Source organism: Corylus avellana, chromosome ca2 (genome assembly GCF_901000735.1).
Source record: "Corylus avellana chromosome ca2, CavTom2PMs-1.0".
Classification (NCBI taxonomy): domain Eukaryota; kingdom Viridiplantae; phylum Streptophyta; class Magnoliopsida; order Fagales; family Betulaceae; genus Corylus; species Corylus avellana.
The window spans coordinates 1,367,376-1,390,999 of NC_081542.1; the positions used below are offsets into that span (position 1 = coordinate 1,367,376).

At 37.1% G+C, this 23,624-nt stretch overlaps 2 protein-coding genes across 8 annotated transcripts; both read left to right on the forward strand.

Moving 5' to 3' along the window:
* The first annotated feature begins 4,749 nt into the window (after positions 1 to 4,749).
* On the forward strand, positions 4,750 to 18,098 carry LOC132170984 (aspartyl protease family protein 1). Of its 6 annotated transcripts, none has more exons than XM_059582161.1 (11): positions 4,750 to 5,223; positions 5,319 to 5,454; positions 6,385 to 6,620; positions 6,779 to 7,003; positions 7,126 to 7,261; positions 7,354 to 7,427; positions 7,505 to 7,604; positions 7,680 to 7,737; positions 8,140 to 8,211; positions 8,298 to 8,378; positions 14,357 to 14,494. In XM_059582161.1, exons 1-11 carry the CDS (start codon positions 4,904 to 4,906, stop codon positions 14,413 to 14,415), a joined length of 1,497 nt encoding a protein of 498 aa, XP_059438144.1. In that variant the 5' UTR covers positions 4,750 to 4,903; the 3' UTR covers positions 14,416 to 14,494. The 6 variants fall into 6 exon arrangements, with proteins under 6 accessions (XP_059438144.1, XP_059438145.1, XP_059438146.1 ...); XM_059582162.1 differs by lacking the exon at positions 14,357 to 14,494 and adding an exon at positions 11,446 to 11,550; XM_059582163.1 differs by lacking the exon at positions 14,357 to 14,494 and adding an exon at positions 11,438 to 11,526.
* A 1,485-nt stretch (positions 18,099 to 19,583) lies between these two features.
* Positions 19,584 to 23,595, forward strand: LOC132170989 (aspartyl protease family protein 1-like). 2 transcript variants are annotated; one of them, XM_059582172.1, is made up of 10 exons: positions 19,586 to 20,016; positions 20,434 to 20,575; positions 21,050 to 21,282; positions 21,705 to 21,929; positions 22,056 to 22,191; positions 22,280 to 22,350; positions 22,432 to 22,528; positions 22,606 to 22,666; positions 22,743 to 22,814; positions 22,905 to 23,595. In XM_059582172.1, exons 1-10 carry the CDS (start codon positions 19,700 to 19,702, stop codon positions 23,123 to 23,125), a joined length of 1,575 nt encoding a protein of 524 aa, XP_059438155.1. In that variant the 5' UTR covers positions 19,586 to 19,699; the 3' UTR covers positions 23,126 to 23,595. The 2 variants fall into 2 exon arrangements, with proteins under 2 accessions (XP_059438153.1, XP_059438155.1); XM_059582170.1 differs by having other exon boundaries at positions 19,584 to 20,016; positions 22,280 to 22,528.
* The last annotated feature ends 29 nt before the right edge of the window (positions 23,596 to 23,624 follow it).

Consider the following 23,624-nt stretch of genomic DNA (forward strand, 5'->3'; position numbering starts at 1 on the left):
GGGCTTAAAACCAGGCTGCAAAGGAATCCATGGCGAGTCCCAAATGCCAACATTCCCACCATTGGTAATAGAAATACAAGCGCCTTTTGAAACCAGCTCCCTATTTTTCAGCAACCCTTTCCAAAGCCAAGAAGACAAAGGGTTAGAAGGGGCATTTAAAAAGGAAATACCATTAGCAAGATACTTGCCCCGGAGGGCTTCAACCCAAAGAAGAGGTTGATTAATAGTCATCTTCCAACCCAATCTAGCCAGCAATGAATTATTCATAAACTCCATAGAGCGAATCCCAAGCCCACCCAGAGCCTTGGGCTTGCAAATACTCTCCCAAGAAAGAAATGAGAGATTATGTTTCTTATCTTGGGGAAAACCCCACCAAAATTTTCTCAAACCTGCATTAATATCAGCACAAAGAGACTTCGGCAAGAGAAAAAAAGACATAATATAAGTGGGAATGGCATTGGCAACTGATTTCAACAGAGTAGTTCGAGCAGCTTGAGAAAGAAGTCTCGCTTTCCAACCCGAAATCTTAGCAAAAATCCTATCTTTAAGCTCAATAAAAGTATCTTTCTTCTTACGATTCATGAAAAGAGGAATACCAAGGTATTTGGCCCTTGCTGGAATAGGAGCAAGATGAAGCACACCATTAATAGAAGCTCTAGAGGCTGGTCGACAATTCTTGCTAAAAAACACTACTGATTTAGCCAAATTAATACACTGACCAGACCACCGAGAATAAGTAGAAAGACAATTAAGAATCACATTAGCTTCGCGAACATTGGCTCGAGAAAAGATCATCACATCATCCGCAAACAACAGATGTGAAATAGGAGGGCTCAATCTAGCCATTTTGATACCATGTAAGTGACCCAATTGCTCTTCCCGTAAAATTAACCTAGAAAGAATCTTAGAGCCCAATATAAAGAGAAAAGGAGAGATGGGATCTCCTTGCCTTAAGCCACGGGAGGGAAAGAATTTTCCATAAGGCGCACCATCCAAAAGAATAGAGAATGAGGAAGTGGTTATACATTGTCTAATCCAATGGATCCATGTAGTGTGAAACCCAAGTAAGGAAAGGATTTTCAGCAAGAATTCCCATTCCATCGAGTCAAAAGCATTCTCCATATCTAATTTCAAAGTCATCAGACCACCATTCCCCTGCTTCTTCTTCATAGTATGAAATAACTCATGAGCTAAAATAGTATTATCATGGATGGACCTTCCCTTGAGAAAAGCTGACTGAGTAGGAGACACAATTTTGTGTAAGAGAGGTTTGAGTCTATTAGACAAGATTTTAGAGATAATCTTGTAGTTAAAATTGGTGAGACTAATAGGCCTGAAATGGTTCACCAAGGATGGATTATCAACCTTAGGGATGAGAGCAATGTTAGTATGATTGAATTCTTTAAGCATATAACCACCCCTAAAAAAGGATTGGACCGAAGAGATCACACTCAATTTCACAATCGGCCAGTAAGACTTATAGAAAAGCCCAGTCATCCCATCTGGACCCGGTGCCTTATTGAGACCAAGATCAGTGATAGCAGAGAAAATCTCAAATTCATCCGGGATTAAACACAACAAAACATTCTCTTCCTCAGTAATAACTTCTTCCACCAGCTCAGAAAGACTATCATCAAAATTAGGATTGGTAGAGGAAAACAGAGTACTAAAATGATTCATCAGGAATGAGCCAATATTATCTCTACCACATAGCCTAGTACCATCAAAAGCTTTCAAACTAGAGATAGAATTATACCTGCGACGGCAAACAGTTGAGGCATGGAAGAATTTGGTGTTGAGATCAGTACAAGTTAACCACAATTCCCTAGACTTCTGTTTCCACAATACTTCCTCTCTCAAAAGATGCTCTTGAAGAGACTCTTGAAGAACCACCTCTCTCGCAGCATTGACAGGGGAATGAGGATTAGATTGAATTATACTAATCTCAGACATTAAAGATTTAATCCTAGACTGAATGTGTCCAAAATGATGCTGATTCCAGACCTTCAATGCACTTTTAGTAGACTTCCACTTCTTGCTTAAAGAGAAAGCTGGAGAGCCTTCCACCTCTTCTAGCCAAGCACCAGCAACAACTGAGTAACTGGATTTATCCCTTGTCCAGAAAGCTTCAAATCTAAAGGGCTTAGGCAGATTTTGATACGACCCAGTGGTAGATAACAAAATCGGACAGTGATCTGAATTGGTGGCAAGAAAGTGATTGATGAGAGCATTGGGAAATAGATGCACCCACTCTTGATTAGCTAAACCTCTATCAAGTCTCTCTCGAATATTAGCCAACCCAGAACGGTGATTACTCCAAGTGAACTTATTGCCTACAAAACCCAGATCAATCAATGCATTCGACTGAACAAAATCCAAAAAATCATTTTGAGAAGAGGAGCCAAAAGCACGGCCTCCACTCTTCTTTGAAGGAGAAAGCACCGAGTTGAAATCACCCAATAACAGCCAAGCCCCACCAAAGGAGTTCCCCAAGTTCGTCAACTCAGACCAAAAAACTGACCGCCTTTCAGCAATATGGGGTGCATAAATAAAGGAGAATAACCAAGGGCAATGAGAGGGATCAGAGAATACCAAACAGGAAATACAACTTCTATCAAGCCTAACAGGCTCAATCTCAATACCATGCTTCCAAGTTACAAAAAGCCCACCTTTTAAGCCGACCGGAGGGATTTCTAACCAACCGGAGAAACCCAAATGAAAAAGAGAGGGCTGGAATCTTGCAGAAGCAACTTTAGTCTCCGACAGAAAAATAAGATCAGGTCTATGAGTCCTGATCAACGCCCGTAGAGCACGAATGGTCGGCGCACGAGCTAACCCGCGACTATTCCAGGCCAAGACTTTCATTGAGGTGATGGACCATCAGAAAAAGAAAAACCTTTCACAGGATGATTGCAACCCACATAATCACACAAACCAGCCATCTCACCCACACGCATCGTAGAAGAAAACAGGAAAATCCAGCTGGCCATACAACAATCCAGAAGAATCTCGGGGAAAAGAATCCCACGGAGGAGTGATTGTAAAGAACCAGAAAGCCAAGAAGAAAACCAGATAGAATACCAAAACAGCGAAAAACAGAGCTACAAAGAGAAGGTTTAGAGACTAGGTAACAAGAGAGAAACCCAAAAATTAATCTCACAATAAGATGGATAAGCCTCACTAGGAGGTGGTTATGCCTCACAAGGAGGTGGTTATGCCTCACAAGGAGGTGGAGGAACGCCGGAGCAGAAGCTAGGGCGTGGCTGTTTAGTGTCGGCAAAACGGCTCAACCGTAGCTGCAGAAGATAGTTAGATTAATGAGTTTGAATGCTATATTTGTACATTATATTTAGAAAAATATTGAAGATCATCATTTTGGACGATGAGGATGAATAATATGTTTTTGCATAAATAATAGCCGTGCAACTAATCAGAACCAAACCATTTGATAATCATATCTCAAAAGGGAGTGATAATTAAGAGTTTATTTAGAATTGCGTTTGAGAAATAGAGCTTTTAAGTCAAAAAGAGCTTTTGAGCAAAATCTTTATTTTTAAGCCTTTGCCAAAATGGTGTTTTGGCCATTTTTAAGCTTTTTTTACTCTTAAAAGCGCTCTTAATTTTTTTACCAAATGATTACTTTTTTTCTTTAAACGGACCTTTTGAGTGTTAAAAGCACTTTTAAGCCTCTCAAACGCAATCTCAAACAGGCTTTAAGTCAAGTTTGGTTAATAACTTCATCAAACGTAATAATTTCACTACGTACTTAATTTTTAATTCTATTTTTATTTCATTGGTAGTGTTAAATAACTCTTAAATCAGTCTTTATTAATAAAAAATAAAATAAGAAAGAAAAAGTTGATGAACATAGCCATATGGCCCATATCATCGCAATAGAATGGGAATTGAGCTCGGGCTAATCACCTAGTTAAATAATCATTATTTATGTTTTTTATTTTTGTTCTTAATTCCATACTAATTAATATTAGTTACACATTTTATCATTTGAAGTAATGATTAAATTAATTTATATTTATAAACATATAAAAATTAGCATTACCAAATCCTATGTCTTTTATTATGGTGCTTAGAATAAAGGGCAGGGAAAAAAAAAATAAAGCCATAAAATAGCCTTTTTTTGTAGTGGTATATATACACATACATTCTTTTTTTTCTTTTTTTTTTTCTTTTTTTTTTTCTATACACACATACATTCATATATAAACAAACGCATACATACATATCTATAACACTACTCACAATTACAAGGATTCAACTTATATCTATCACATTAGAACAAAATTTTGTTTAATTTCTTTTAAAAAAAGATTATTATCTCATAAATATTTTATAATACTGATGTACTAGTCATAATCAACTCTTGAATTAATTATTGTTAAAAAAAAATTAAAAATTGGTTGCCACTATCTTGTAAAATAAAAATATAGTTTTTGATACTTATTATTTTTAAATATTCTCATTAAAACAATCAACAATGCTATAGAAATCAATAAAAAGAAAATTATAAATCAAATCAATGTGGAATTCGTACCATTGATTCCAAGTCCAACTACTTCCAACTTTTTCTCACTCTGTCAAATTAGGAAATAATTTCCCAACCGAAGTCGCCCTCCTAACTTCCACAACCGTCAAACAAAAGCAAGAATGGGACCCACTCCACATGGCCACCAGAAAAGTCCCAAACCACCCCACTTTCCAGTTTCCACTCTCACTGTCTCACAGTTCAAAGATCCTACTAACCCCCCATGACTCTCTCTGAAACCATCCCCCTCCCAAAACCCTGAATTTTCTCCCAAAACAAACACTTTTTTTGCCTCCCAAGATCTAGGATTTAGTCTTTTACTTTCTATCACAATGCCAGAATCTTTCTAGGTTTTCCACTATGCCCTGTTTCTACAAATTCGTCCTCCTCGTCTTCTTGATCTCACTCTGGGGCTCTCACAGCTCTGGCAATGGTGGCCACATCTTCAGCTTCAAGATGCACCACCGCTTCTCTGATCCCGTCAGGAAGTGGTCCGAGGCCTCCGGAGGTAAGCTTGCTCCGGCCGCCAGCGACAGTTGGCCGGAGAAGGGCACTGTCGAGTACTACGCTGAGCTCGCTGACCGAGATCGCCTCCTCCGCGGCCGTAAGCTCTCTGAGTTAGACGCTCCGCTCGCCTTTTCCGACGGAAACTCTACCGTCCGGATCAGCTCCCTTGGATTGTATGGTTCAATGCCTTCTGTGATGTGATCTTGAATTTCTTTGTTAAATTTTTGTTTATCTTTGAATGTTTTGGTTTTGTGGAGGTTTGGTACAGTTTGCATTACACGACGGTGCAGTTGGGTACGCCGGGAGTGAAGTTTATGGTGGCGCTGGACACTGGGAGTGACCTATTTTGGGTACCCTGTGATTGCAATAGATGTGCTCCTACTGAGGGCACTGTTTACGCTTCTGTATGACTCTCTTTCTCATTTTTGAGCTCTGTGAATATCAGAATTTTGATGGGTTGTGTTTTTTGGGTTAAGATAGCTTTGTATTTTTCTGAGAAGTAGAATTCAGTTTCTGTGAATTTATATGCACATCGTTTACAGTGTTAAAATTATGATAAAAGGATTAGATTCACCACCTCTCATTAGCTGCGACATGTGTAACTTATCATGATAGTAGAGCATTTAGATATTTGACGCGCTGCCCTCTCTCATCGAGGGGGAGTACCATACTCCTCAAGGGGATTGTTAGAATATAGTTAAATGATGACATTTACCATTTTCCATCAGTTGTTGCTTTTGACATAAGTGGTAATGTATTACTCTTGCAATAGATGTTAAACTGATCGAGGGCATTGTTTGATGGGAAACATAATTGATGAGAAGTCAGAGAGATATTTGTGGTATTTGGCAGTTTCTTGTTTATTGCTATGCCTCCTTGTTTCAATTTTATCAAGGAAGTGGTGATTCTGTTATTGGGCCACTGCTCATTTTTGTTTTGCTAACTTAACATGGTGTTTTGTCTTGTTGTCAACTTAGCTAGAGATCTGTTCTGTGATTGTGGACATCATTTCTTTTTCTTGGTTGCCATTCTAAACGTGAAAATTTATGTAGTTTTATAAGTATTGATTTGATTCCTGATGAAACAGTGTCTTTGGGGAGGGAGGGATTGCTAGATTAGCTAATGTCTACCTTTTGGTTTCAAAATACTGTTGAAGGCACATCGGATTTTATTTGGCAATCTGAGGATGATACCCATTGGGCTTGAGCAAATCGTGAAAAGTTTGTGCATGATTGATGATTCTGATATCCTAAATAGATTCATCCTTTGGTGTATTTTTTCTTGAATCCTTTTTGTTGCCCATTGATTTTCAATGAAAGTAAATTATTCTGCAGGATTTTGAGCTTAATATATACAACCCTAAAGGGTCATCAACAAGCAAAAAGGTTACTTGCAACAACAGTCTGTGTGCACACCGTAATCGATGCCTTGGGATGTCCAGTAATTGCCCTTACATGGTCTCTTATGTCTCAGCTGAAACATCTACTTCGGGGATATTGGTAGAGGATGTTCTGCACTTAACAACAGAAGATGGTCATGAGGAATCTGTTGAGGCATACATCACATTTGGGTGAGTTCTACTATTAGCTTGACGTATTTGAACACTTACACCTTATTACAGCACCATTCTTTTGATGAGAGTGCTTTTGGGTTATTGTATTCTTTCTATTCATATCCGGCCCTCCCTCAATCCTGTCTAGTGATTAAGATGCAACATGAATTGTACAGCTGTGGGCAGGTTCAAAGTGGTTCGTTTTTGGATGTTGCAGCTCCCAATGGATTATTTGGGCTTGGTATGGAGAAGATATCAGTTCCTAGCGTTCTATCAAGTGAGGGTTTTACGGCAGATTCTTTCTCCATGTGCTTTGGAAATGATGGGATTGGAAGGATCAGTTTTGGTGACAAGGGTAGTCCTGATCAAGAAGAGACCACATTTAATCTGAACCCATCACAGTAAGTGGTAATTTCCCTGTTACTAGATGCCAATTGCTTGTGAACCTAGATCGTTAAACTTCTCTCTAATGGACAGATTTATCTAGTTGTCTTTGCCTTTTATGCCTGAATATGTCTTGCAGCCCAACCTATAACATTACTGTTACCCAGATTCGAGTTGGCACAACTCTTATTGATGTGGATTTCACTGCTCTGTTTGATTCTGGGACCTCCTTTACATACTTGGTTGAGCCAACCTATACCAGGCTAGCAGAGGGTGTAAGCACAAAAATTGATGAAATTAATTTTACTTTCTTCATTTAATATACACATGGAGTGCTGGAATTTAGCAATTTTATGTTCTTTTTCAGTTCCATTCACAGACTCAAGATGGGCGCCGTGCACCTGATTCAAGGATCCCTTTTGAATATTGTTATGATATGAGGTCGCATACTAAATATATCCTTAATTTAGTTTTAGTTTCTATCCTCCATATCTAAAACTTTTCTTTATGATGGGCAGTCCCAATGAGAATGCTAGTCTGATACCTAGCGTGAGTTTAACCATGAAAGGTGGAAGCCAGTTTGCTGTCTATGATCCCATAATTGTCATCTCCACTCAGGTACTGTTGAATTCCAGGTTTTTGTTCATTACTTCTGCAGATGATACTAATATCTTTTCTCCTATTGTTATGCAGAATGAACTTGTTTATTGCCTTGCTATTGTCAAGAGCAGAGAACTGAATATAATTGGACGTAAGTCTTCTACGTTGCATTTAATACATGTTCACAATTAAGTGGGTGCATATGCTATATTTAGCAGCTTTAAAATAACTCAAGTACAAACCTGGGGCAAGGTTAATGTCTAGAAGTTCTTATAGTGGCCAAAGTTTGATCGACTAAATAACATGCATATACAGGGCTTCTTTATTTTGATAAGTATACAGGGCTTCTTTATTGTCAAGATAAAACGACGACAGGCCAACTTGGCTTTCTCAAAATGAAACTGGCCACAATTATTTTCTTGATCTCTATGAGGATCAGTAGTATGCATATGCTTCCTTTTGTTTTAGACAACAGATCAATGTCCTTGCTTTTGTGCATCTATTTCTCTATGAACTCAGCTTGCTTATAATTTAGTAACTGATTTTTATACAGAAAACTTAATGACTGGCTACCGTGTTGTATTTGACCGAGAAAAACTAAGCTTGGGCTGGAAGAAGTTTGACTGTAAGTGTTGCCCTCGTTTATGCACATATTTTTCTTTCATGTTTTCATCCATAACCTTCTTAACCACCCTTTGGGCGCTTATGCAGGTTATGACATTGAAGATCATAATACTTCCCCAATAAAACCGCATTCTATCACTGTGTCTCCTGCTGTCGCTGCTGGACTAGGTAATTACTCTACTCCAAAATCAACAAAAGAGACCCCAAATAGTTCCCAGAGTTCAGTTGCATGGCCATCTTTCTATAGTCATACTTCTCTGACTTGCTTCAGATTTCTCGTCATATTGTTACTGTTCTTGTAGATTTTCTAAGGTCATTCGTTTTCAGGCCTACAGTTTTCATACGGTAGTAAATTTTAGGTCATATCCCTGTATCATATGTTGATATAAGTATTCCTTTTAGGAGTCCCATTTTAGTCCACATATGGGTTCGCATTACGTTTGTTCTTTTGCTCATGCATGGCATGCCAGTATCTCTATCCTGTCTGTGGAATGTGAACATAGTGCACTTACACGATAAAGTACGCCATTCTGGTTTCTTAACATTTCTGCCCTACTGATTTCTTCATGTTCTTAGGGTTTGTGATTTCAAAACGTACAACTTAAAAATTATGGGTGTCAAAAATTACCGGAAAACCGGAACCGGAACCGAAAACCGGGAAACCGGGGACCCGGTTTCGGTTCCAGTTTGAAAAATTCAAAAACTGGGTACCCTGGTTCCAGTACCCGGTTTTTACCGGGAATACCGGAACCGAGTTTATATTTTATTAAATAATATATATATATAATTTTTTTACGCTTAGGTTTAGGTCTCCAGTTCTCCCCTAAGTCCCCTTCATCTTCTTTTCTCATATCACGCCGCAAGCCCCTCCTCTTCTCCATTTTCTCCTCTAGTCCTCTTCTTCATTTCACTTCTCCATTTCTTGTTTTCCCCTTTGCATTTCACAACAATACAACACGTATTCTGTGAATCTCCATTTTCTCCTCTAGCCCATTTTTAGGGTATTTTAAAAAATTGAATTTTTATTTCTAAGGCCCATATAGGCAAAAACATTGATTTTTTTAGGATTTTTGAGCTTTTTTAGGTTTATTTTTTAATTATTTGGAACAATCACAACAAAGCCTCTTTAATTTAGACAAAAAGACTAATAGATTTTTTTTTTTTTTTAAAAAGAGCTAACTTATGAAAAAAAATGGGCTTATTTTAGGCCCAATACCTAAAATAAGCCCAAAAATTAATTTTCTTCAAAAACCGGTTACCGAACCGGGTAAAACCGGAACCAGCCGGTAATCGGGGACCCCGGTTATCAAGGTCCTGGTTTTCCAAAACCGAGAACCGGGATATCCCGGTTCCGGTTCTTGGTTTTTGCCAAAACCGGGAAACCGGACCGGGTTGACACCCCTATTAAAAATAGTGATTTGAAAACGCGATTTTGAAAAACGCAGTTAAACAATTAATAAAATCGCAGATTGACATTTAAAATCGTAGTTTAACTTTTAAAATCGTGCACTTTTAAAAACGCACTTATTGCCTGCTATTTATAAATGCAAATTTTGTTACGTTTTCAAATTGCAATTTTTTAAAAATACACCCAAACGATACATTGATTTAAAATCGCATTTTTTTGTTTGGAAATTTATAGTGTCAAGCGTGCTCTTATATTATCATCATAATCGGGGCCCTTCTACTTTCTGTCAATAGATCCTTTTTTTTTTGGGATGTTCAGGGAGGTCGAAGCATGCTACCTTTTTCTGTTCTTTTTAATTTTTATTCTTTCTTCATATTTTAACTATGTTTTTCTTTTCCCACCATTGCTTTTGGAGCGAGTCGTAATCACCTAGACGCTTCCAAAATTTGTCTTCAAACGAATGCAATTCTTGAAATCTCTAAAGAATTTGCAACGATTTCTGTTAATTAAACCAAATTGCGCAACGATTTGCTGGCCATTTACAGGACTTGAACACCAAGTGGCTAGTCTTCACATTAAGCTTAGTCAGGTCCACCATACCCTTCTTTTCAACGCAAAGTAGGATTTGAACTGGTCTTCTCATGCACAGACGTGCGTATTAAATATATTACGTATCACGATAGCACGATAACAACAACCTAGAGTATAAGCTAAGTAACTAACTTGAATTGGTCAGTTGTCTTCGTGTCAGCGTAGCATTTTTTTTTCTTATAAATATTGGACTTATGAACCCTAAACCGAATATAACATATAGAGTATTAGTTGGATGACTTTTACCTAACTTGCATACTATGAGTGAGAGAGAGAGAGAGAGTATTGCGTGTGGGATTGAGATTTTTTGCAATATGGTTATTTATATGCAATAGGTAATTTCATTGTACCCGTGTGCAGTGGCGGATATAGAAATTTGTATTATGAGGGCGGGAAAAATGAGGAATTTGTATTAGGAGGAGCGGGAAAATGAGGAGTATGGGCTAGGATAAAAAAACTAAAAAAATTACCTTCAATTTTTTTTTTTGTTTTCCCTTTGCATCCGCCCCCCTTTGCATCCGACACTATCCGAATGAGCAGGGTGGAACTTAGGTGTCTCTTTTTGTAGGACGAGGATTCCGTGCAATAAGACTGTCTGTGTGCAATAAGTAACCTTATTGTACATGTTTGAGCAGGGTGGAACCGCTTTACCTACATGACACATGTAGTGGACAATCAATCTTATTACTTTAAACAAAAATTTCTTTCAAACTGGTTGGATGAAATTTTTTCAACACAGCCTATAAAATTGTTATGTGTTCTTTGAGCATGTGAAAAGTTCATTCTTTTTTTTTTAATAGCCATATTAAAAAATCATTTATTCTTCACATGCAATTAAAAAATGAGGTGCTTTGCATTTACTAGGGAACAATTTTATATAGTGAGGGGAAGGTTGGAAGAAATTCAGTGTTCTTCCCAACCTTGCTTGGAAGTCAATTGGGGTGCATTCAAATTTCAAGTACTGGGGTTGTGTTATTTCCTAATTCCTAGCGACTATTGAGCGTTCAAATTCTTGAAGTGAAAGCAAAATATGAACGCCACTTGTTGAAAGTTGAAACCAACGATCACGGGTCATGACATAATTAGCGTGCGTGTGTGACTAAAGTTGCCTAATTAATTTGCATTGAAGTTAATAGAACTTGGACGAACGACACTTTTTCTTTCTTTCTCTCTTTTTTTTTTTTTTTTTTTTTTGTGTCAACGAAAGCCGCTTATTCAACTGAGGTAGGAGTGTAGGTCGGCCAAGCCGAGTTGAAAGCGTGGATGTTTGACACGTAGGCCATCGTGGGCCGCGATCTAAGGGGCTCTATTGTCAACGGCTTTACCAACAACCTCAACGACCTTCATATGTCCGGTATTTTGTCTTCTTACCTTAAAAAATATTTCCCTGTATTTTGATCTCTCTCTTTTTTCTTTCGTACCCTTACTTTTTGTTGATTCTATTATCTATGCCCTTGTTCTTCATATGTTTTCAGTTTGGCCTAAACTACCAAATATGTTTTGAATCATGTCCCAGTTCCACATATCACATCAATCAAGTTTAGGTTCTTGAGCTTATTAACTCATTTGGCTCACAATTATCATCCAAAATTTTTACCATATTGACAACTTTTTTCTTTCGGCATTGCTTTTAACAAAAGAAATTGTGAAAAGGGTAGATTTTTCTTATTATAGAAAGAGTAATAATGCTAAATATCACATTTTTATTTTATAATTATTTCATGATGCTGATGTGACAGTTCCAACAAAAAATTGGATCAATTATTATTAGAAAAAATAAAATCTAATGATTAATTGAGATTGTTATATCAGTATTGTGGAATGACTATAGGATAAAAATATAGTATATAGCATTATTCTTATCAAAAACTACTAGTGAGGTCCTTGTGGTTTAAATTTTGGTAGGAAAATCCAATTCCTCCTTTCTCCGTCTAGAGTGGGTGAATGCCCCTCCCAAGTAGCGAAGACTTTAGAGAGGGGGTGTTGTGTCTCTCCAAATTTTTTTTTTTCTTCTTATTTTTATCATTTTGCTCTTGATATATATTGGCCATATTTTAAGGTAGCTTAAAGCTCTATATATGCAAAAGGGTAGTGTGACTATTGAAGGTCTTTCTTTTTTAAGCAAAAAGGAAGGAGGAGGGGAGATCGGAGCCTAAAACTGTAAACTTAAACTTTATCGTAATATTACCTTATCCATTAGACATTTATCAAGAGAGGCTTAAATGGGCTTACAAAGCAAAGAATTTGTTGGCACTTATTCAAGAGGATTTGAGCCATAGCCTCAATCAAGCCCCACCAGAAAACATAATTAACAAGCCAACGAGTGAAGACTAGGGATTAATGGATATAAGTGTTATCCTCTTAAGCATTGTCTTGAAGACTTAAATTCGTGTCTTTTTCCCTCATCAAATCACTTGGGAGTATGCATTTTGCTACTCAGTCAACACCTTACAACCGAAGGTCTTGACATTGACAAGAGCTACCAAGAAAGGTTTCATAACGACATGACTCATGAGCTACCAAAGGAATACAAGATATTTGATATGAGCTACTAAATAAACAAATGGGTAAGCATGACAACCAAAGAAAAATCTTGAAATATCATGCAGGAAAGACATGAGCTACGTACATTGCGGAAACTCAGTTTTGTTTTATTGAATGATTCTTAACTTTGTAAACATTGAAGATTCTAAAATAGCCGTTATTTAAGATAAAACCTAAATATATAGGCCATGATTGTAAATACGTAAGAACAAAGAGAGACACATGTAAATATTGTAAAGTACATGGGTTTAAGATTCAAATAGCAATTATTTTAAGTTCTACCAAACAAAAATTCCCTAGATGATAATAATAATAATACAGCTTGAATATACAGAAAAATAAAGAAGAAAAACAGAACGAGAAACTTGACGCCCACAGTTCTGCGTCACAAAGTGACAGCGATTTTTGACTTTCGCAATAGAAGCGTGTATCAAACACCTTCCAGCCAACAATCTCGCCCTCTCTCTCTCTCTCTCTCTCTCTCTCAAACGACTGCCGTTTCTCCCTCCTCCTCTTCCTCCTTCTTCTTCTTCTTCTTCTTCTTCTGGTGAAAACGCGTCAACTTCCTAACTGTATATAAACCTTTAACACTCCCCATTCCTTTCATGTCTAAATTGACAGAACTCACTCACACGCACTCTCGGCGACATCACCTTCTATTCTAAGCCATGGCCTGGCCTCGCAGTATTGTTGCATTTACGTACTATTCCCTTATACTATTCGTTTTGTTGGTGGGTTTCGGTTCCCGGAGCTGCTATGGGTTCGGGTCGCAGTTCGGGTTCGGCATCCACCACCGGTTCTCCGATCCGGTCACGGGACTTCTGGGTGTCGAGGGGCTCCCGGAGAAAGGGAGCTTAGGGTACTACGTGGCCATGGCACACCGAGACCACATAATTCGGGGCCGCCACCTCGCCTCCAGCAACGACCAGTCGTTGCCGCTTACTTTCGCCAGTGGAAACGACACCTTACTCCTCCCCTCTTTGGGATAGTACGACACTTAAGCCCGTCCCTGAATTTTTTATTTTTTTTTATTTTTCTGTTAGTTTTAGTTTTTATTTTGTTTAAAAGAATTTTTAGTGGGTTTTTGAGGATTTGGATGATGAGAAACAGGAGAAAAAGAAAAAGGAGATGAGAGTTTTTCTGTTTACTTTTGTTGTTATTACTAGATATGGGTTTTAATCGCACTCCGACAAATATTCATAGTACAGTCACCGTGTGTTGCGGTTCTAGGTAATTGTTTGACTCGGATACTCAGATTATATGCTTTTGTTTCCCATAAAAGGTAAGGACCTGTCAGGTTGGATTGTTATGCCTGTTCTAGATTCGGCTAATTAAAGGTTTTTCTTTTGGGGTTTTCTTTAGCGAATTCTGCCTTTTAGGCTTTTCACTTCATAAGTCGTTTTCTTTCTTTCTTGTTTATTATTAGAGATAGAAAATATGCTCTCAAAGCGTGTCCATGAAAAGTTAAAAACTGTCCCTAAAAGCTTGTCTGAATTTTCCCTATATTCTCTTGTTGACCAAACAGGGGAGGAAGGTTTGATGGGGTTGTAGCTTCTTGTCATTTTTCAACTAACTATTTCTTCCAATATTCTCGGTATTTCAGTTTGTATTATGCCAATGTTTCCGTTGGGACGCCAAGTTTATGGTTTTTGGTGGCATTAGACACCGGCAGTGATTTGCTCTGGCTACCATGCGATTGTAAGAAAGACGGTTGCATTACTGACTTACAGTCATCATCAGGGAAGGTATCTTGTTTTCCTTTTCGCTACAAATTCATATGCAAATTTATGCTTCAGTTATGTGAAAAAATTCAAACTTTTACTTACTTTTTTTCTTCATGAAATTCACACTCGGTTCAAACTCCGAACGCCCAAAATATTCATAATTGCATGGGTTTTCCATGTGTTAAGTTGTTTCATGGATTGGTGGTGAAAAAACACTTTCTTCAAGTCTTGAATTCCTTCAGAATTACTTACTTAATCCTTTTATCAAGCAGGTAAACCTTAACATTTACAGCCCTAATAGTTCATCAACAAGCGGAATAGTGTCCTGCAAGAGTCCCTTGTGCGGACAAACTCAATGCCCTTCAGCAAGCAGTAATTGTGCTTATAAAGTTGCGTATCTTTCTAGTAACACTTCATCTACTGGGATTTTGGTGGAGGATGTTTTGCACTTGATTACAGATGATACTCAACTAAAGGAAGTTGATGCTACGATTACTTTTGGGTACGTTATAATTTGTCATTGCTCTGCTGCAAATAATTTTGGGAAATAGTTGAGCCCTCCCATGTGGTTTTTGGCAATATCACAAGAATTCACTAGCTACTACATAGGCAGCTTTTCAAGTGAACATGATACTGATGTTATATTTCTATTGATACAAACTGGATTAAAATTAAATAATCATTTGTTAAAATGACAAAAGATCTAGAAAAAAATGGATATTTTGGCAAATGTAGTTCATGTGGATGCTGAATCTGGAGTTTGGTATGGCTTTTTTCCTCAATTTATCTATGAGGATTCTTCAAGGTGTTGTTTTGTCCTGCTTGTACTGATTCAATGAAAATCTTTCTAATGCAAGAAGCGAAAAGGTGAAAAAAAATTCCATGGGGGTAGGTAGGTGATGCTTGGGAGATCAATATATTAGAACCTCTAGAGGGGAAAGTGATATTACCAAAAACATTTCTGAGCCTTTAACATGATAATTGACTATTTTCTTCTCTTTCATTGATGGGCTAGAATTACTGTTTTATTCCCTGAAGTTGCTTCTTGTTTTTAACCTAATGGTCAGACTTGTTCAGCAAGTTTTCTTTGTATTTGTGGCCCTTGCGATTGAACCATGTTACTCTGTTGCAGTTGTGGTCAAAGTCAGACTGGTACTTTTTTGGAGGGTGGAGCACCAAACGGTCTATTTGGGCTTGGTATGGAGGATGTATCTGTTCCTAGCACCTTAGCAAGAAATGGGCTAGCTTCAGATTCTTTTTCCATGTGTTTTGGACCTGATGGGTTGGGGAGAATCGCTTTTGGAAATAATGGCAGCTCAGACCAAAAAGAAACGCCATTCAATGTCGGGCAATCACAGTAAGTTTTCACTTCTTGATATTGAAAATGCTGATGGGAAAGTTTGTTTAGTTTCGCAAAAAGATTATATTTGACCGAAGGCCCATGCTATTTGTACTGATTTTGTCCTTGGGAACTTTTTATCAGTCCAACTTATAACATCAGCATCACTCACATAACTGTGGGAAAAAATTCTTCTGAGCTGGGGTTCAGTGCAATCTTTGACTCTGGTACATCGTTTACAAGCCTAGCCGACCCAGCTTATACTTTTATTTCTGAGAGTGTAAGTTCTTTAAATAATGTGTTTCAAGATATCGCTGGGAGTTTCATTTTATAATACATAATTATCAATGATTATGTTGTTTTGCAGTTCGATTCCCAAATTCAAGAAAAGCGGCATGCATCTGATTCTCAGCTCCCCTTTGAATATTGTTATACCTTGAGGTCATCTATATTTGGAGAAAACCCTATTACTGTTTTGTATTAGTTTTCTCCTTTCAACTCTGAGGGACTGACTTCCACTTTGCATGCAATGCAGTTCAACTCAAAACGTCTATAGTATTCCTCAAGTGAATCTGACAATGAAAGGTGGAGCCGTGTATTTTCTCACTAATCCCACAGAAGGGCTCTCTATTCAGGTTTGGTCTTACTTCTAGTGCTTTAATTTCCTATTTCTGCTTGATTTCTGCTGAAATTTGACGTTGTGGTCTTCAGGGTGAAAATGTGTATTGTCTGGCTCTTCTCAAAAGCGAAGATATAAACATCATAGGACGTGAGTATCTATTTATAACTAACTTTTGTTATATTTGCTGAGAAAGAATAAATTTTCTTATTCTAAAACCTGCTTATAATGGAGTTACATTTTCATGTTTTTCTGTAATTTTGGTATTTGGAATTTGTGCATTCATTTCTCTACAAGGTGACTACCAGAAATACTATACTGTTGTGAAAGTTCTACATTATCTTGCTCTGTTGCAACTTTGTTGATAACAAATTCTGAAGTTGTAAAAGGCAGAGAAGTGCTTGAATGAACCTTTCTTTTTCTAGAAAATAAGATTACATAATTTTTGGGTTGATGGAAGTGTTATTTTGGGATAGGGAGAGAGGGGCAGGGATAATTGCAGCTTTTGGCCGAATAGTTCAGATCTATGAAGTTCACTCACTCTCGCGTATTATTACTTTCAGAGTAATGCTAGAAACCAGATTTTTATCCTACAATATTGATGTGTTAGTTCCAACCAACCCTTGAATCAATTATTATTGTCAAAAAAAAAAAAAAATCGAAGGTTGGTTGGGGCAGCCACATCAGCACTGTAGGATAGTTATGAGATAAAAATGTGGTTTCTAACATTATTCTTATTTTAAAAGCAGCAAATTAGAATTATTATGCCAAGATCCCTCTTCACCTAGTCTCTAATTTAAAGATACAGAGTATATACTCAAATTATCAATGTGAGGGTCCAACTAAAAGGAGGCTGGTCATGGTTGTTGCACTCTATGTTTTAATCAGACATTGATGTTTAACATAAATCAGACATTGATGTTTGCATGAGAAACAACATACACAATTTCATCGTCGCATCGTTGAACAAGCCAATATTGCCTAGTTAGATTTTGGTAAAACTATCACCTGGATTTTCTTGGCCCTTACTTATGTATCCTTAAATGTTTGAACTGTGATATTGCCACTTACAATGTGAATTTATTTATCTTCATCCAGAAAACTTCATGGCTGGTTATCAGATTGTTTTTGATCGCAAGAGATTGGTGTTGGGTTGGAAGGACTCCAACTGTGAGTGCAATTCCACCTTTTCTTTTCTAAGATTGCATTTTAGTGTGCAATTTTATTTTATTTTTTCCTTCCTGTAGTAAATTCTTAAGTGTTCATAATAAGATTTGGTGTTCTCCAGGTTACGATGATGAGAATTCGAACACTCTAGCAGTCAGTCCATCACACTCTCCTGCCGGTTCCCCCGCTGCCGTCATCAACCCAGAAGCCAAAAATAATGGAAACAGTACTAGTTTACCTGTGCCATCACCATCCAATCATTCACCCAAGTTGAAGTTTTTTACTTACACTCTCACAATGATTTTTGTTTCATTTTTTGCCATTTTTTGATCAATTCTTTTTATTTGCTGAGGCTTATCTCGACCCCTGTATCATATTCATTGATATGCATTGTATTTCAGGTCATTACAGCATTTTTTTCTTCAAACAATAAGAATAAGCATGTTGGCTTCTCTCTTTTTACCCTTTTTATTTTTTTTATTTTTTCCTGTGTGTTTTGGAGCAATTATTTGCACATTTGTTGTAAATAATGATTTTTTTTTTTTTTGAGTAATTAATAAACAGAAAGCCTTTGTTATAGAGTTGTTACATTTTCAAGTTTAAATTTGTAGATTTTGCAGCTATGTTATTAATTCCATTTTTCCTGCCGAAACAGTTGGAAATCTCCATTATGATATACTATAATAGATTAAAACGACAGTGATGATAAAAACAGTGGACCATCTTGTGATTAGACAACAGTTGTTGTTCTGGTAACAAAACGATCATTTTTGTTTCTTGTTAAAAAAAAAAAAAAAATTACACTGATTTGTGAATGCTTTAAAAAGTTTTTGGTAGATAATTGTTAATGCTTTGCCGATTATCTTTTCTTGGAAGAAAAAAAATTGTGGTTTCGCTGGACTGCAAATGTCTGCAATGGTTTTAAATAAAAAAAGAAAAAGAGGGGGAAAAAAAAAAAAAAAAGTAAATAAAAATGAAGTAGATCAGAGCCCATATACCAAATGAATGAAAATTTTGACTTTTTTTTTTTTTTTTTACATGTCCGCACAAGAGGGGAATGGGGATTTGAACTAGTGACCTCCACTTCATAAAGTGTGGCCCTAGCCGATTGAGCTACCTCTTGGAGACTAAGTGCTCCTAATTATGACTTAAGTGCTCCTAATTATCCTTCGGGGTGAAGTGAAGAAAGAGAGGAGATTCTCGAACGATGAAAAGGATCTAACGACTTTGAAATATTTGAACGAGGAACTATATGAGGTGAAAATCAAATTTCATGTACAATTCTAAAGAATGACAATCAGGATGACTTATCTTTAACCGTAGATTTTTAAAAAGCTTTCTTTTATTATTTATTGAAGAATGCAATATCACAAGTAAGAATTTTTGCATTGCATATGATGAGAAGAGCTGCTATTGAATTTAGAGCTTATCAAGTCAAATAGAGCTTTTTTTTCAAGAATGTGTTTTGTTTATTTTAGAGTAAAAAAGTTAAATAAGTACTTTATAATTTTTTACCAAACGTATTAGCTTTTTGTTTGACACGTTTTTGCATGTATTAAAAAGTAATTTTTACCGTCTTAACACAATTTCAAACATGCTTTTAAAGTTAATGTAAAAAGCTAAACTTGTAAGCCTATTGGATACCAAATTGCCCCAACTTAGCATTCGAGGACTATAACAATCTATTATGCTTTCGTGCAAACGTTTATAACAGATCATTTTATGATTGTCTTTTCTTTAGAAATCTTTTGTGGCGGATTCGATGTGTAGATGCAATTAACAAAAATTACTAACCGTATATGCGAATGGAATGGCGGTTTTGTGTACTGTATTTATCTCCTAAATTGTTTTCTTCTTAAAAAAAATAAAATAATAATAATCCTGAGAGAGAATATGTGAAGTAGGAGACATGGAGTCAACGAAATTAGACTAATTACGAATTGAAAGAAAGGGAGGTAAGAACGCGGCAACTTCCTAGCCTCCAAATCCAATACAGTACACACATTTGAAGTTGGTTAAAGTTAATTGCCTCAAATTGACTCCCGGAGAGACCTCACACTCTCCGAGTCTCCGCAACGACGCCTTCTGTTCTCAGCTATGGCCTGGCCTCCTACTATTCCTTCTGCCTACTATTCCTTTATACTATTCGTTTTGTTGTTGGGTTTTGGTTCCCGGAGCTGTTACGGGTTCGGGTTGCAGTTCGGATTCGACGTCCACCACCGGTACTCGGACCCGGTCCAGGGAATTCTCGGCGACGAGGGGCTCCCGGTGAAAGGGAGCGTAGAATACTACGTCGCTATGGCACACCGAGACCGCATAATTCGGGACCGCCACCTCGCCGCCAGCAACGATCAGTCGTTTCCACTCACTTTCTCCGGTGGAAACGATACCTATCGCATCCTCCCTTTCGGACAGTACGACCCTTTGAAGCCCGTACCTGAGTTCTTTATTCTTTTTTCTTTTTTGGATTATTATTATTATTATTATTTTGGATTATTTTTAGTTTTTGGACCTGTTTGGTAGCAATTGTCGTATTTATTAGTCTCGGTTAATTGAAGTGTTTTTCTTTTGTGGTCTTTTTTATCGGATTCTGTCTTGTAGGCCTTATCCCTCAATTTACAACCAAACGTGTAATTCTCTGGCGTTTCTTTCATATTTAGTATTGAAGATGGAAAATATAAGCTCAGAGCGTGTCCCTCAATGATTTTTTTTTTTTTTTTGGATTTTCCCTCAATTTTCTTGTTTAACAAACAGGAGATGAAGGTTCTATTGAGTTCTTCTTCCTATCACTTCTCGACTAACTATTTCTTCTTATTTTCTTGGTGTTGCAGTTTGCATTATGCCAATGTTTTAGTGGGGACACCAAGTTTATCATTTTTTGTGGCATTGGACACCGGCAGTGATTTGTTCTGGCTACCATGTGATTGCAAGGAAGGTGGTTGCCTTAATAGCTTACCGCTATCATCTGGACAGGTATGTCATTAAAACTGGATTTTAATACTTGTTTATTTATTTACCTTCTTGGAACCATGGCTCTTTAAATCATATGGTTGCTTAAACTGCTATGCAGAATTATGTGTGATTTTGTGATATTAAATGTTTTTTTTTTTTTTTTTTATGTACTTTCATTCGACAGGGCTATGTGTTACTATAGTATTGCAGTCATGCTGTAAAACTGTTATCTAGACCTTCCATTAATTTATTGAATCTACCAATATCAAGCATTTTTGTAGAATGAGAGTTTGTTGATGAAGAGGAAATTGGTGATTGGCAGTGCTACATCGTCAAAGTCCACTATAATCTTATACTTGATCTATAGAATCTTTATTTTTAGGCTGGAGTTATGTTTTCCATAAATTTAGTTGTTTTATGGATTGGTGGTTAAAGAAACTTTAGTCAAGTCCTGAATTCCTTGAGAATTACTTACTTAGTCCTTTTGTTCTGCAGGTATTACTCCTTAACATCTACAGCCCTAATAATTCACCAACAAGTGAAATAGTTTCCTGCAACAACAGCTTATGTAAACATAGTCAATGCCCTTCAGCAAGCAGTAATTGTCCGTATAAAGTTGAGTATCTTTCTTATAACACCTCATCTACTGGGATCTTGGTGGAGGATGTTTTGCACTTAATTACAGATGATGATCAGCTAAGGGCTGTCGACACTCCGATCACTTTTGGGTAGGCTATCTTCCATTGCTTTGCTACCAAAGAATTTGGGGTAAATATTTGGAACCTCCTATACGGTTGTTGGAAATATGGCAAAATCGGTTAGGTACTACACAGGCAGCTTTTCAAGTGAATATGGTAACGATTTTAAATCTCTAGTGATATCAATTTTAAAAGAACTGGATTAAAATGAAAGAATTGTTAGTTCAAATGACACAAGATCTGGGAAAGCAGATATTTTTGGCAAATTACGTGGATTATGAAATCTAGAGTTTGGCATGGCATGACTCTTTTCTTCTCTTTCATTGATGGGCTAGAATTACTGTTTTATTCCCTGAAGTTGCTTCTTGTTTTTAACCTAATGGTCAGACTTGTTCAGCAAGTTTTCTTTGTATTTGTGGCCCTTGCGATTGAACCATGTTACTCTGTGGCAGTTGTGGTCAAAGTCAGACTGGTACTTTTTTGGAGGGTGGAGCACCAAACGGTCTATTTGGGCTTGGTATGGAGGATGTATCTGTTCCTAGCACCTTAGCAAGAAATGGGCTAGCTTCGAATTCTTTTTCCATGTGTTTTGGACCTGATGGGTTGGGGAGAATCACTTTTGGAAATAATGGCAGTTCATACCAAAAAGAAACACCATTCAATGTTAGGCAAGCACAGTAAGTTGTCACTTCGTGATATTGAAAATGCTGACGGGAAAGTTTGTTTAGTTTTGCAAAAGGACTATCTTTGATCAAAATCCCATGCTACTTCTACTGATTTTTTCCTTTGGAACTTGTTATCAGTCCAACTTATAACGTCAGCATCACTCAAATAGCTGTGGGAAGAAATTCTTCTGAGCTGGGGCTCAGTGTAATCTTTGACTCTGGTACATCGTTTACACTCCTAACCGACCCAGCTTACACTTTTATTTCTGAGAGTGTAAGTGCTTTAAATAACATGTTTCATGATATCATTAGGAGTTTCATTTTATAGCATATGAATATCTACGATATATGTTATTGTGCAGTTCAATTCCCAGGTCCAAAACAAGCGGCATTCATCTGATTCCTACCCCTTTGAATACTGTTACGAATTAAGGTTATCCATATCTAGTTCCTATTTTGTATTAGGTTTTTTCCCCTTCCAACTCTGGGGTATTGACTTCCACTTTGTTTACAGTCCAACTCAAAACTATGACGTTCCTAGTGTGAATCTGACAATGAAAGGTGGAGACCAATATTTTGTCACTAGTCCAACATATGTGATCGACAGTGAGGTGTGGTCTCGCTTCTAGTGCTTTAATTTTCCTGTTCCTGCTTGAGTTGTGCTAAAATTTGACGTTGTGGTGTTCAGGAAGGAAATGCTGTGTATTGTCTGGGTCTTGTCAAAAGTAAAGATATAAGCATCATTGGACGTGAGTATCTGTTTATCCGTATCTCCTCTTATATTATGAATTCAAAATCATAACGGATTTATTTATTTCGATCCAGAAAACTTCATGACTGGTTATCGCATAGTTTTTGATCGCGAGAGGATGGTATTGGGTTGGAAGGAGTCTAACTGTGAGTGCAGTTTCACCTTGTATTTCTTTAAAGACTGAATTTCGGTGTGAAATTATTTCTTCTCATCATAATTTCTTTGGGTCTCCATAGGTTACGACGACAAGAATTCGAGCACTCTACCTGTCAGCCCATCACACTCTCCTGCCGCTTCCCCTGCTGTTCCGGTCAATTCTGAAGCCAGTCAAGCCAACAAAAGGAATGGAAGCAATTCTAGTATACCTGTGGCATCTCCATCCAGCCATTCACCCAAGTTGAAGTCTTTTACCTACGCACTCACACTGCTTCTTGTTTCGTTTTTTGTCATTGTTTGATTATGTTTTTTTATTTGTTAGGGCTTTCTCAACCCGTGTCAATATATATTACCAGTAATGTTAGAAAGTAAGACTTTTGTTTCCCTTTTGTCCTCCCAAATGTGATGAAAGGGAGACAAAAGAAAAATTATTATTTACAATCCTCTGTCCAAATTAATGCTACTAAAACACCCAAAAAAATATGAAGCCAACAATGCTTCCGATTCTTTTTGTTTGAAAGGGAAAAAAATTATTCCAATTTTTTCTGTGACGACCTAAGATATTAATTTGGACACGGGATTGTAAATAGTACTTTTTCTTTTTAACATATAAGCAGAAACCATAGGTATAGAGCACTTATATTTCAAGTTTAAATTTAGAGATTTTTACAGCAGCTGTTAAAAAGAAAATGATTGTGATCCTATTAGTGAAGATATGTCATTTTCACAGATTCTGTCAAATTTGAAACGTCAATTCAATAAATGGAGTTATTTGCCACTTATTAAAATCCAGGGAGCTA

What these genes read in the sequence shown, in the direction of transcription:
- LOC132170984 (XM_059582159.1), top strand. Translation starts at nt 4,904, where the DNA reads ATGCCCTGTTTCTACAAATTCGTCCTCCTCGTCTTCTTGATCTCACTC. An exon ending in AGGGCACTGTTTACGCTTCT is followed by an intron (nt 5,455 to 6,384) that starts GTATGACTCTCT and finishes ATTATTCTGCAG; the next exon opens with GATTTTGAGCTTAATATATA. An exon ending in TTTAATCTGAACCCATCACA is followed by an intron (nt 7,004 to 7,125) that starts GTAAGTGGTAAT and finishes TATGTCTTGCAG; the next exon opens with CCCAACCTATAACATTACTG.
- LOC132170989 (XM_059582170.1), top strand. Translation starts at nt 19,700, where the DNA reads ATGGCCTGGCCTCCTACTATTCCTTCTGCCTACTATTCCTTTATACTA. An exon ending in TTCAATGTTAGGCAAGCACA is followed by an intron (nt 21,930 to 22,055) that starts GTAAGTTGTCAC and finishes ACTTGTTATCAG; the next exon opens with TCCAACTTATAACGTCAGCA. An exon ending in CATATGTGATCGACAGTGAG is followed by an intron (nt 22,529 to 22,605) that starts GTGTGGTCTCGC and finishes TGTGGTGTTCAG; the next exon opens with GAAGGAAATGCTGTGTATTG.